The 15,029-nt window shown below is 39.4% G+C and overlaps 1 protein-coding gene across 1 annotated transcript; it reads right to left on the bottom strand.

The window, feature by feature from the left end:
- Positions 1-11,126: 11,126 nt before the first annotated feature.
- On the bottom strand, positions 11,127-15,029 carry LOC128235899 (uncharacterized protein K02A2.6-like). Its single transcript, XM_052950687.1, has one exon. The coding sequence runs from the start codon at positions 15,027-15,029 to the stop codon at positions 11,127-11,129; it is 3,903 nt and encodes a 1,300-aa protein (XP_052806647.1).

Raw genomic sequence — 15,029 nt, 5'->3', positions numbered from 1 at the left:
GCTGCATTCAACCGAGTTGAGCTCACCCTGTTGGATTTTGAAAATGTCGCACATCCGCAAAACCTGCAAGATCTTAAGCCCAATTGATTTGCGGTATTTACAGATATCAAGAGATAGTTTAGAGGACATCGTTACCTTCCCGTCATTTACTGCAAATGACTGTGCGTTTTCAAGGTTATATGTTTTCGGAGCTGATACGCTGTGAATTAAGCGCCATGAAAAGTGTGTCAGTGTTGGTTGGAAATACTTCGAATAATTGTTACGCATTATACGCGTAATGTCGTTTGCGTCCTTTGTCTGCGCGTGTAGTGTTCAACCATATGTCGCGAAGATTAATAAGCTAAATTTTTATGTATTCCTCTGAATATTTCAGGAATTAGATATGTTATATGTATTGTATGTGCAGTTTCTATGTTCAATGTGCAATGTTATTAATAATTAAAGTCCATGTGTGCCATGTTAGCCTAAAAGCCTACCAAACCTCGGCCCATAAAACCAGACTTGGATTTTGTGATGTCATGTGTCTTTGTAGGCATACTTTGAGCCATCGGAGTGCGAAAGCATATGTATACCGGATTTTTTTTTCTAAGCCCCAACTGTCAACATAATCATTCGTAAACCAAATAGTTTTCCCTAAAAGCTCACGCACCGTTATGCTTTTCGAGCCTCATAATTGGAATAGTTCCAAGCATTGGAGTGCGAAATGCGTATTTTATCCGATTTTTTTCTCCATTCTCGTTACTCCCTCACGGGACCCTCAATGTCCATAAAAAACAATCGCTTAAGCGTAAAGGAGATCATGTGATATGCCCCAATATTCCCTAAACCAAATGCATGCTTGTAAGCATCTGGGGATTTTGTGCGTCACGGGCCCCCGACATTTCGTAAAACTTCTTCGTTTGAGAACTGATGAAATTAGATCATGTCCAGAAAGCCCCAACCTCCACCCCTCCCTCAACCCCCCCCCCCCTTAAAAAATTTAAGAACTTTTTATGGTTTGTTTGTTGATCGTTGGCATGAAACGATCCATCAACGAGCAAAGTTCACTTCACATCTGTTTTTTTTTTCATCACGGTGCACTTGCTATCCATATAAATAAATAACTTGTTTGAGAATGTGTGAGCTTATGTCATTATCGGTAGTAGTAGTTGCAGTAGTAGTAGCAGTAGTCCTTTTAGTAGGCACCGAACAATTGCGGTGCGATATACACATTGTACCTGTTAACATTTCGCGTCACGGTGTCTTCACTGTCCATAAAAAGATACTATAGTCATGATAGTGTGAATTGGTGAAATTTTCATTTGCCAAAAGTCCCCGAAACCAAATGCATGTTTTCGCATTTTCGTAGGCATGGAGCGAACCTCCGGAGTGCGTGTAACATACATTTACTCGATTGTGTTTACGTTTCGGTTCCCTTAAATGTTAATTGTAAACCATGTAACTAACTCGTTTAATATGGTCTGACCTGCCCCATAAGCGCGTTCTGTTTTTGTTCACCTTGACCTGATACGAACCATCGGAGTGAAAAAACAACAACACATTTTACCTGTTTCTTTTCTCGTCTCGAGGGTCCCACTGTCCATAGTAATCACGCGTTTAAGAATTAGTGAGGTCAAGTGTTCGTTGGTAAGGAGCTAACCATGTACGCACCACTGCAGTTCGAAACATATTTTAACTCTTTTTGCGTCTCGGGTGTCCCCTCTGTCAGTTAAAATGAACTTTGAGAATCGAACAGAATATATCGGCTCCCCAAAAGCTCCCTTAACGTAATGTGTTCATTGTTTGTGTGAATGGCACGACCAACGGAAGGCGAAATACACTTTTAACCTGTTATTCTTTTCGCGCCACGAGGGCCCCCATTGTCCATAAAAATCATCCTTTGGGAATTGGTAATATGTTGTCATTCGCCTCAAAGACCACTGAACCTTATTGTTTTTTTTGTTGTTGTTATGGGGGGGGGGTAGCCATAGTACAAATCTTCGTCGTTTTCTCATCTCGGAGCCCCTCCATTATACTCGCTTGACAATAATACAATCAAGCGCCTCGTAATTCGATTTTTTTTGCGTGATCGTTTTTTATTTGCCGACGAAAAATTCCCCCTTTCATCCCAAACCTGATGCTATTTTCTGTGATCGTAGGCATGGAACGATGCATCGGAGAGCTAAATACATATTTTACTTCTTCTTTTCTCGTGTTAAAGCCCCAACTGTACATACAAATCGCATTTTTTTGTATTATGACCGTTTGTAGAACTGTTAAAACTTAGTGCAAAATAAACAAACTACCCTTTTTTCGACTTGTGAACCCCACTGTCCATAAAAATCATTCCTTAAGATAAAATGTCAATTCTCCTAATGGCGTCCGCCCCTATATACGTTTTAGCCTGACCGTTGGCATGGTACGAAACAGAATGCAAAAAACACGAGTTGATTCATTCCCCGTTATCAATCAAAATCACTCTCTTAAGAATGATGATTATATCATTCGCCCCCAAAACCTAAGCCTTATTATGTTTTTGTGGGTTCTGATCAATGGTTAGAACAATGGAGTGCGAAATACCCGTATTTTACCCGTTTACTTCCTTTTGGGTACTCACACTGGCCTTAGAAAGTATTTGTTTGGATATAGATTATAAGGTCCTTCGCAAAAATCCATCCCTCCCGAAGTGCGTTTTGGCGTGGTCGTTGGAATGGTACGAACCAACAGAGTGCAAAACACGTTTTTACCCGGTTTTATCCTTTCTTTGCGCATTTCTCCCTAAAAATCACTCATAATGGAAAAGGTGAGAGTCATTCGCCAAAACGAGCCCGCCCTGTACTAAGTTTTGAAGAATAAGTTAAATTGGCATTTGCCCAAAGGTCCCCCCAAACCTCAAATGCTCTTTAGCTATTTCGTTGACATGGTACAAAGTATCGGAATGCGAATTAACACATATACAACTGTTTTGGCGTCAAGCTGGCCCGATATTTCATGAGGATGGTTCGTTTGAGAATTCATGAGATAATGTCATCCACATAACACCCCCCTCCCCCGGAAAAAAAGTAATAGTTATGTTTGGTTGATTTAACGATGGCATTGTACGATCCTCACTGTCCAAACAATACTCGTTTTTGTTTTGCGAGATTATGTCGATTGACCCCCCTATTTTATGCCTATTCGTAGTAATGGTACCATGAATTGAGCCCGAAATACATAAATAACCAAATTTCTTTCGTCTCGGTACCCTCACCGTTCATAAAAATCGTTTCGGGGTAGCTAAAAAAAATGGTCAAAATTACTGCAGTTGGAATGTGTGAGGTAAGGTGATTTCCCAGAAAGGCCCGCGTGATCGTTGGAATGGTACGAGCAATGGAAATCTGTGAAACATATTGAACTATTTTTGTCCAGTCGAGGGGCCTCCACTAGCAGGGTTTGAACAACAAGAAAAATACATTTTATCAGGTTTATGTTCTCGTCACAAGGCCCTGTTGTCCATAAGATATCACTCGTTTAAAAATTAGGCAGATTTAAAATTAGGCAGATTATGTCGATTGCCCCAAAGTCCCTACCTATCCCAATTTTAATTTTGTTGCGTGTTCAAACCATCGGAGTACGGAATACACATTTAACCTTTTTCACGTCACGGGTGATTACATTTCATTAACATTAATCGTTTAAGAGTAGATTAGATTGTTATTCGCAAAGGGCGCCTCCCCCCTCCATTTTTTTAACTCGATAGGGTTTGTTGGTTGATCATTGATCATTTTGCCAAAACGTCTCGTTATGCTTTTCTAGCGTGATCGTTGTCATAGTACCAAGCAGTGGAGTGCAATATACGTATTTTACCCGATTGGTTTTTCCTTTCTCGGACTCCGGGTCACGGGGCCTTCAATGTCTTTAAAAATCACTTGTTTAATAGTATTCGCCAAAAAAGCCCCAAAACTAAATGGGGCGTGCTAGTTTGCATGTACAAAACATCCGGGGCACGGGCCCCAGACTTTTTCTAAAGCTAATTTGTTTGAGAATTGATGTGATTGTGTCATTCTCACAAAAGCCACACCATCCCTCCGACCCTAAAAACGCACAAACGTTTTAGGTTTTGTTGGTTGGTCGTTAACTTGGAACAAAGAGCAAATTTACTGTTTATCCTTTTTTCCCGTCACTGGGCCCCATCGATTTAAATTATTTATTTCATCAAGTTCTTTTTTGCTTCACACGGCCCCTACTGTCCATGAAATGTACTGGCAATAAAAATACTATACTGAGAATTGAAATGCAAGTATTTCATTAACACAAAACGCAACCATACAGTATATGACGAATCACCGCCATGCAAAATGTACATTATTCCTGATGCTTTTTTTCTCGTCTAGGGACACTTACAATCACGCGTTTGAGAATAAGTTAATTGAAGTGGTCGTTGGCGTGGTACTTACCATTGGAGTGCGAAAATGCTTCACAATAATTGAGATAAAATCATGATCCCAAACGCGCACGCCTCGTCATTCTATTTTTGTGTGATCGTTGGCATGATACGAGCCACCGGAGTGCCAAATTCACATTTTACCTGTTTTGTCCTCACGGGGTCATCCTGCAATATGCTTCTTTAGGAATCATCAGATTTTATCATTCGCCCTAAACGTGATGCTATTTTCTGCGTGTTCGTAGGCATGCTACGATGCATAGGTAAAGTTAATACATGATTTACCTGCTCTTTTTTCGTCTTATATCCCCACTGTAAATAAAAAAAAAATGTTTTTTTGCATTATAATCGTTTGCATGGTATGCACCATACACATTTTATGACTCATGCAGGGGACAATGACCATAAAAATGACTCGTGGAGAATGGTTGTGATACAGTTTTTTAAACCTAAAGCCTAATGCATTTTTTGCGTGTTCGTAGAACTCTTGCCAACTATTTAGTGCAAAATAAACATAGTACACTTTATCTCATCTCGGGTCCCCCACTGTCAGTAAAAATAATTCCTTAAGAAATATGGTCATTCTCCTAAAAGCGTCCATCCCGATTTGCATTTTTAGGCTGACCGTTGGCATGGTACGAAACATCAGAGTATTAAATACACATTTAACCTGTGTTGTCGTATCCCCCATTTTCCAAAAAAAATCACTTAAATCTCATGATATGTCATTTACCCCAAAAACTTGGGCCAGATTCTGTTTTAGTGGGTTCTGAGCAAAGGCTCGAAATACATATTTTACCCGTTTTTTACGTCTTTTGACCCCCACTGTCATTAAAACTCATTCATATGGATGTAGTTTAGATAAGGTCATTCGCCAAACATCATCCCTCCCGTATGCTTTTTGGTGTGGTCGTTGGAATGGCACGAACAGTCGGAGTACGAAATACGTTTTTGAACCGGTTTTATTCTCCCTCGGAGCCCTTACTCTCCCTAAAAATCACTCGTTTGGTAATATGTGGGTTAAGGTTATACGCCCAAAAGAGCCCAATCCGTACTGCTTTTTTTAAAAATAGGTAGAATTGGCATTCGCCCAGAAGTCTCCCATACCTATAATGGTTTTATTGCTATTTCGTTGACAAGGTAAGAGCCATCTGAGTGCGAATTACACATATACATTATTATTTTCGCATCACGTTGGCCCTTACAAAACATGAAAGTGCAAAAAAACAACATTTTACCCGATTTTCTTTTTTATTTCTGGGGGCTAATCTGTGGCTTGATAGTTAGAATGGAACCAGCCATCGGAATCCGAAATACATAATAGTTGAATCCTTGGTGTCTCTAATGTTTACCAAAAAGATTCATTTGAGAATTGATCAGATTATGTTTTACACCCCCAACCCAACCCTCCACCCCCAAAAAATAATTAAAAATAAATAAATAAATAAAAAATAGAAATAAAAATAATGATAAAAAAATTAAATCTATCCAATAAAGAGTTTGTTGCGCACTCGTAGGCGTGGTACGAACTACTACAGTCGAAAATACACATTATTAGGTAGGTTTTATATCCCACAACATTTCTTTGAGTTTTGGTGATCTAATTTTTAATTCGCTTAAAACTGGGACAAATCTCATCCTACTCCCAGGCTCAAAAGAAACCGAATATCTGGTGGAACGGATTGCTATGGGGTTCGTAGCCATAAAACGAACCATGGTGCGAAATACAAAATTTATAACGGGGCGCCCGCTGTCCAAATGACTCGTTTGAGATTTTTGAAGTGTCATTCGCCTAAAAGAACCCTAAACTAATTTTGTTTTTTACGGGTTTGTAACAAACCTTTGGAATGCTTATTTGTTCGCATCACAGGGCCTCAACTCTCCATAAGATTTACTCGTTTAAAAATTGGTGAAATGAAATTATTGCCACAAAATGCCTAAAACCATTGGCTTGCGTTTTAGTACGCATGGTACAAACCATCGAAGTGCACATTTAACCTGTGCTTCCTTTTTGCGTCACGGGGCCCTAAATGTCTAAATGAGAATTTGTTAATTCTTCCAAAAGTCCCTCAAACATAATGTGTGTTTTTATTGTTTCCGTAAGCACAGTACGAAACACAAATTTAACCTGTTGTTTTTTCGCGCTCACTTTTTATATTTATAAATATGACTCAAATGAATTGATGATATTGTCACAACACAGATGCCTCCCCTTCCTTCTCTCCCTTTTTAACTCAATAAGGTTTGTTGCTTGATCGTTGGCATGGTGCGAACCATCGGAGAGCTAAGTACACATTTAACATGTTTTTACTCGTCACGGAGCACTTCCTATCAATAAAAATACCTTGTTTGAGAATTATTGAGGTTATGTCATTCCACCGAAGCCCCAACCAGACAAATGTGTTTTTTTACGCGTTTAACCGGATCCTGTTTTTTTGTTTCGCAGCCCAAGCTGTCCACCTAAATCATTCGATTGACAATAGTTGAGATAAGGTATTTTGCCCAAAAGCTCACGCCTCGTGATGCGTTTCTAACGTGATCGTTGACATGGTACCAAGCATTGGAGTGCGAAATACGTATTTTACCCGAATTGTTACTCCCTTTTCGAACTCCGTGTCACGGGCATTCAATGTCAATAAAAATCACTCGTTAAGCATTAAGGAGATTGTGATCCGACCAAAAGTCTCCAAACTGCTTGTTCGCGTGCTCGTTGTTATGGTACGAAACATATTGGGGTTTAGTGCGTCACGGGCCCCCGACATACATAAATTGAATGTAATTATGTCATTCTCACAAAGCCCCCCCCCCACACACACACACTCTTCCAAACCTAAAAAACAACAACTTATTATGGTTTGTTGGTTGACAATGGTATGGCACGAACCATCAGAGAGTATGGTTTGTTGGTTAACAGTTGGTATGGCACGAACCATCAGAGAGCAATTTTTGTATATGTTGTTGTTTCTTCTCGTCATGGGGCACTTATTATTCATATAAATAACTTGTCTGGGAATAAGTGAGGTGATGTCATTTCAACAACAACAAAAAACACCAAACTGTATGCGTTTTTGCTTGGTCGTTGGCGTGGTACGAGCCATGGAAGTGCGAAATGTACATTTTTACCTTGGTACTAACGGTTTAAGTCTGGAATTTTATAATATAATGTCATCCGCGCAAAAAAAAAATCCCAAATTTTGTTTTCCTAGCCATGGAACGAACCTACGGGTGAGACAAACATATTTTACCTGGTTATTCTTCACATGGTCCCTACTGTCCATAATATGAACTCGCTTGAGAATTATGTCATTTGTCAATAGGTGCCCTAGACCAAATTCGATGAAGAAAAGTTTAGCTTATACATGTCGTTTTTATTTTTAATAATGTTCTCTTGATTTGTTCCCAGTTTCAGTACAGTGATGCTTTTATTATGAAACTCTATGATCACACAGTCTTAAACCTTTTATTTTCTAAGGCAGACTGTCTGTGATGCTCATAGTTTCAAACAATAACTGCATCGCATCTTTGAAAAGTTTTGCATTAGGTACTCTGAATTGTTTTCCTCCGTCTGCAGATAGGGTTGGGATCTCTAATCATTAGTACTTGGGGTTTACCTTTTAGTTTATTATTATTTGTTTTATTATTAATTTTTCTCAAGTTAATGCATACTTTGATTAGATTTATTGTTTGTTTCAGTAGTTTTTCACATAAGTATTGTTTTTGCGTTTTAGTAGGCATTATACAAACCATTGCGGTGCGAAATACCCATTTTATCGGGGGGGGGGGGGGTTCGTGTCACGGGGTTTCACTGTACATAAAAGAATAGTATAAAGAAGTGAGATAAGTGATCATTAGCATGGTACGATCCAGTGGAGTGCGAAAACTCATGACAATAATTGAGATAGTGCCAACTTTACATTTAACCTGTTCTTTGTCCTTACGTGGACCTCAAGTTCCCCACTCCACACCAAAACTGATGCTATTTTCTGCGTGTTCGGCATGGTCCGAAAACTTGGAGAGGCAAATACATATTTTACCTGTTAGTTTTTCATCTTTTCCCACTGTACATAATTATACATCGTATTTTTATTATTATCGTTTGCCTGGTATTCAAAGCCCCCAAAGTCTTAATGCTTTTTATGCGTGTACGTAGTAAGTTCAACAAACACTGGGTGCAAAATAAACATATTTGTATTACTCTTTTTTCGACTTAGGTCCCCAACAGTCCATTAAAACAATCGTTAAAAGATATGGACATACTCCCAAAAGCGTTTGCTTGGCCGCTGACATTGACAAAACAGAGTGCAAAATACCCTTTTTACTCGATTATTTTATCCATTTTGGGGCCCTAAACTGTCCAAAATCAGGTTAGAAAAGGTGAGATCAGGAGATTTACACAAAAAGCCCACCTCGAAACGGGTTTAAGCGTGATTTCAGGAATGGTATGAGCTATCAGACTCTGAAATACATATTTAACGAATTGTGTCGGGTCGAGTGGCCTCAACTGTTTACAAAAAAAATGACTCCTTTGAGAATTCGGAGTGCGAATTAAACAGTTTGCCTGTTATTTTTTTCTCTTTGTGGGGCCCCTCATTGTCCATAAATAATGCTATTTTGGGTATTGGCCGAATTTACATGAACATCGTATGTCTTTTAGTTCTTGTTTTCATAATATGAATAATCGGAGTGCGTAATACATACTTTAACTTTTTGTCTCACTGTCCATAAAAAATCATAAATTGTTTGGGAATTGTCCAAATAATGTGATATTCCCAAAAAGGCCCACTCCGTTAACGTTTGTTTTGCGTGATCGTTGGCCATCAATACAAATATATATGCAAAAAGCTACAGAAACATGCTCAGTAGCAAACCCACATTTAACATTTTGTCGCGTCGAGTCGTCCCACTGTTCATGACTCCTTTTGGTCAGATACTGTAATTTGCCGACCAGAAAATAAAACCGAATGCGGTCGTGATAAGGTTCGTAGGCATGGTAAGAACAATCGGGATGCGAAATATACATTTTACCTGACAGTAATCGTCGATAAAATCACTGTTTTGGGGATTGGTGAACTAATGTTATTCGAGCAAAAGAACCCCTTTTCAAATTATATTTTGTTTGCGGGTTCGTAGCCATGGTACAAACTTTCGGAGTGAAAAATGTTTATTTTCGCTTTACAGTGCCCTGACGGTCCATATAGTTTACTCGTCTGATAATTTGTGAAAATATGTTAATCGCCAAAAACTGCCCCAAATAAATATCATTGTTTGCGTCAATTTATAAGGCATGGTACAACCTATTGCAGTACATTCTACCTGTTGATTTTTATCGCATAATTTGTAAAATTGTCATTTGCAAAAATTATCGAAAAGCTTATGCATGTATTTCTGTTTTCGAAGATATACATATTTTAGTCGAGTTTATTCTTGTCTCGGTTAACCAACATCCCATGGAACTTAATCCTTTGATAATTTTTTCGATAAGGTAATTCGAAGAAACCTCCCGCGATGTAAAGCGTCATTCATGGCATGTCCAAAAGCATGTTTTAGCTTATTTAAGAATTGGTGAGATAATGTCACTAGTCCAAAACCCAACCAAACGTATTGCGTTCTTTAACAAATTTATAGGCTCGGCATGCGAAATACACATTTTACTTTTCGTCTCGTGGCTCCCACTGTCCATAACAATATTTAATGAGTTGTTTGAGAATTAGGAAGATAAGGTAAACACTTTTTGCCTAAGCGTTCGTATTGAATGCACAATCTACGTCAGAAATTCACATTTGACCCGTTTTTGTTCTCGTCTCGGGGGTCCGCACTGTCCATAAAAATAAATCCTAAGGGATTTAGATTATGGCATTCGCTCAAAAGCCCGTGTAATGTTGTCAGTGTAATGTATATAACAGACCCAAAACGGGATGGTTTAATATAGCTTTATTACATTCATACTCATACGCACACGATCTTGAATCTAATCAATAACTGAACTATCGACATACATGCAACTGTTAGCCAGAGGCGGCTTATCATACACAGAGGCGGGTTTACCAATAGTGGGCTCTGATTGGCCACTACATCCCTCCTTTACATGGATTTGATTTTACTTATATGAAAAAAAAGATCAATAAATCATATAAACATATTTTCATGAATTATTCATAAAACATTGTATTATTTCTTTTTAACAGAAACTATCATTTTCTTAAATATCATTGCAATAATCAAATCACTTGCAACCATGTATTAAAATAAACAAGATTATTGTCTTCTATAAATTAACCTCTTTTTCCTCACAAATTTAGAAAATGTCAGGTAATAAAACTGTCTAATAGCACGCACATTATAGATCATTAAGAACAAGAATTAAGTTCGAATGTTAGATAATCTGGCTTGTCTTTATAACATTAAGATGATATCATGTAAATGGTTTGACCGGGAACAGATTTCCCAGCAAATGTCCGTTTAATTATCATGATGTGGTTGTAAATCAGTTTCGGATCTCTGCAATGTTCTGGTCAATCGGACGCTCCCAGAATTTTGTAGTTAATTGTTATTACTCCCCTGAAATGGTTAACACACTTCACGGATTGAGTTTATTAGCATTTTGCATGGGAATAGTTGTGTGTGTGTTTTTTGCTATTAACACTCTATTATTATCTAGAAACTCATTTATACTATGCAGGCATTATTATGGCCTGGATAAGAAAATCACACAATTAACACTCATTCAATCACGATAACGTATCGGCATCTGACGATGTCTGTTTGGTCGCCGTTGTTCGTTTTCGTTGTTTTGCTGCTCACGCGGTCCTGAACGCTGTTTATGTTGTTGGCTGTGTGTGGGCGGTACAGGTACCAACTTAAAGTGTGCGGCGTCGCGTGTCATTTCACGGCCATCATAGCGTACTGTGACCATGGATCCCTTTCGTCTGACGACGTATCCCCATTTATGACTGAATGGCGTTGTTAATTTATTTTGTTTGGGTTGTTTAACAAGGACCGGATCGCCTGGCTGTAATGTACACGGTTTTGCCTTCCGTTTCTCATCGGCATACTTTTTGTTCTTTTGCTTTGATTTAGTATCCCTTTTTCGTACATATATATCATTTCTCGGCACGATAAATGTTGGAAGCTTTGTCTTCATTTTGCGATTGAACATTATTTCAAATGGCGAAAGTCCTGTGCTTGGATGTGGGGTTGATCTGTAATTCATTAGAAAAATAGTAAGTTCAGATTTAAAGTTCTTTCCAGACGCTGTAGCAGTTTTCATTGTTTTTACTAGTGGCTTCATAAATGCTTCTACCAATCCGTTGGCTTGTGGGGCTAGAGGGGTCACTTTCCGGTGTTTGAACCCGATACTGTTTGCAAATTGCGTAAATTCATGGCTATTGAACGGCGCTCCGTTGTCGGATTTTACCACACTTGGAATTGAGAACATTCCAAAAATTCTTTCAAGGTGCGATATGACATTTTGTGCAGTCAGGCTTGTTAACTTTTCAACTAATGGGTATCTACTGTAGTCACAGATAACTACCATAAAATATTCTCCTGTGGGAAACGGCCCACAAAAATCAACTGACACTTCATCCCACGGTTTCTTTGGTAATGGGCTTGGCTTGATCGGTTCTACTGTCGTTTGTGGTGATGCGGACATGCATGGTATGCAATTTTTGCATTGTTCGTCGACTAGTTTGTCCAGATAGGGGAACCAGCAGGCTTCTCGTAAGAGCGCTTTTGTTCTGTTTCTCCCTTGGTGACCTTCGTGTGCTAGGCTAATTACTTTTGATTGCAGGCTGTTTGGGATACACAGCTTGATTCCTCGTAGGAGAACGTTTCCATGCTCTGTTGACAGGACGGTCAGTTCGTCTGCAAGTTGCTGATAACAGTTATAGCTGCCATCACCGGCGCATGTTTGCTTAATCCACGTGTTGTTTTGAAGCGCGGATATTATGCATGTCAACACACAATCTTTGGCTGTGGCTCTTGCCACGTCTTGGAGATTTAATGACTTGGGCACTGCGGCATTGGCAATAAAATTCACATATTCCTCAGCTATGTTTTCGTGTGAGTAATTATTTATTGGATGTCGGGAACAGTAATCTGCTATCATTTTATTTCCAGGCATGTGCTTGACTGTAAAATTGTAGGTGGTAAGTCTCAATCGCCATCGTTCAAGTCTAGCTGACTGTATTTGTTTAGAGTTTGTGCATATTGAGAGCAGGGGTCTGCAGTCGGTTACTAGCTGGAATGCCTTTCCATACAAGTAAATGTGAAAATGTTTGCAGCCCCAAACACATGCAAGCATTTCTCGTTCTGTTTGGCTGTAACGCTTTTCCACTGGCGTCAATGATCGGCTTCCATATGCGATAACTTTGTTTTCTTGTATTAATATCCCTGATATTCCCTCGGGGCTTGCATCTACCCATAGTTCTGTGTGTTTTTTCGGGTCAAAATAGCTCATCACTGTATCGCTGCATAGCGCTTGTTTCAGCTGGTCGAAAGCAGTCTGCTGCTGATTTGTCCATTTAAAATCGCTGCTATCTTTCAATAAATCACGCAGGGGTGCCGTAATTGTAGAGTACTTGTCAATGAACTTTGAGAGGTAATTGGTCATACCTAAGAATGACCTTAATTCACCTGTAGTCTTCGGCTCGGCTATATTTTGAACTGCTGTGATTTTGGCCGGATCGGGACTTATGCCTTTGTCCGAAAAAACAAAGCCATAGAATTTGACAGAGGTTTTACCAAATTCGCACTTCTGCTTGTTGAGTGTGAGATTTTTGTCTTGCATTCGTTGCAGTACGGCTACGAGTCTCCGATCATGTTCGTCACGGTTTGGTGCGTGTATTATAATGTCATCCGATATGTTCAATGTTCCCTCGAGACCTGTAAGCACTTGTCGTATTTCATTCTGGAATATTTCTGGCGCTACGCTTACACCGAAATTCAGTCGTTTGTACCTGTATAATCCGACATGCGATGCAAACACTGTCATGTTGCGTGACTCCTCAGACAGCTCAAGCTGGTGAAATCCTTTATTAAAATCCACTTTGGAGAACACCTTTGATCCGTTTAATTCCAGGATTATGTCATCAGTTGTAGGCACTACATGACGCTCGCGTTTCAATGCTTGATTTGCTTTTCTCATATCTACACAAAGCCTTATTTGGTCTGGAGCGTTTGGCTTTGGTGCTACAACAATGTTCGAAACCCAAGGTGTCGGCCCGTCCACCTTTTCAATGACATCTTGCTGTTCTAGTCGTATTATTTCCTGTTCCACTTTTTCTCGCACGTGGAATGGAATTCTTCTAGCTGGTTGTGCTATAGGCACGACGTTTTCGTCAACATGGAACTTGATTTGTTTGTCTTTTAATTTGCCTAGTCCAGTGAACACGGACTGATATTTGTCACATAATTCCTCGTATTTGTTACTGTTCACTGAGTTTATTACTGGCACAATACCGAGTTCAACAGATGTCTGGTAACTGATTAATGTCACTGATGATCCCTGAACAACGTGAAATTCTGCTGCTGTCACTTTTGATTTAGTTTCCACTGTAAATGTATATTTGCCTTTTATGGTTAACGGTTTATTTTGTGCAAATGCGAACACTTCTATGTTTGTTTTCTTCAGCATTGGCCTTGGTTTCATTTTGTTAACAACATCTTGGCTGATTATGTTTATTGAACTTCCGGTATCAATTAGAGTTTTCGTTTGAACACCATTTATGCTTAATATTATCTTTGGTACTTTGTTATCTGTCAAAACGTTGACTCCAAATAATGTGTCTGTATCCGACACCGAATGCTCCTTTTGTGCCTCATTTTCCACCTGGTCAATTCCATGAACCTGTGCCTTACGCGTTCGTTTTCTGCATACGCCAATAAAGTGGTTTGGTTTACGACAATAATTACATGTCGCTCCGTAGGCTGGGCACTTGGTCTGATGTGGATATATGCCGCCACAGTTTCTGCACGTTTGTCTTGATTGTGACTGTTGTTGACGTTTTCTTTGTGCTGAGGGTGGATAGCTATAATTTGCATGTTGCGATTTTGTGTGTTGCGGTGTGACTTTAATTTTGTTTACGTCGCTGTATTGCGGTTCCATTGCTTTGGCTTGTCTGTCCGCAATTTCCATTGTTCTTCCCATTGTTAAAATATCTTTAAGCGGCTTGTCTTCTTCCAGACATTTAAGTCGTAGTTTCTTTGACACGCAGCCTTGGATGATTTGGCTCTTTATTTCACCGTCTTTGTCCGAAAATTCACAATTGTCTGCCTTGTGGCGGAGGCGAGTTGCAAATTGGTCTATTGTTTCGGCGTGATGTTGTTTTAGGTTCCTAAATTCGAACCGCTCGAACTCTCTGTTTTTCTTCGGTTGGAAATAGCCTGTTAACCCTTGCTTGACGTCATCGTAGTTTGAATCGCTGTCTCCAAGATTCAATGTTTCGTATATTTCGAATACTTCATCTCCGGCATAGTGAAGTAATAGCGCTTTCCTCCGTTTTTTGGAGTCAATGCTAAGTCCTGTGAACAAATTTTCCAACTTTGTCACGTATTTAGTCCATCTTGTGCCAAGGGATGTTTCCTCCCCGTACACATCAAATTTCGGGAACGGCGCTAATCCAGCCAT

The sequence above is a fragment of the Mya arenaria genome, chromosome 5 (assembly GCF_026914265.1).
Source record: "Mya arenaria isolate MELC-2E11 chromosome 5, ASM2691426v1".
NCBI lineage: Eukaryota > Metazoa > Mollusca > Bivalvia > Myida > Myidae > Mya > Mya arenaria.
The sequence above is the reverse complement of the archived record's forward strand: the minus strand, read 5'-3'. Positions and strand labels throughout refer to the sequence as shown.

What these genes read in the sequence shown, in the direction of transcription:
- LOC128235899 (XM_052950687.1), bottom strand. Translation starts at nt 15,029, where the DNA reads ATGGCTGGATTAGCGCCGTTCCCGAAATTTGATGTGTACGGGGAGGAA.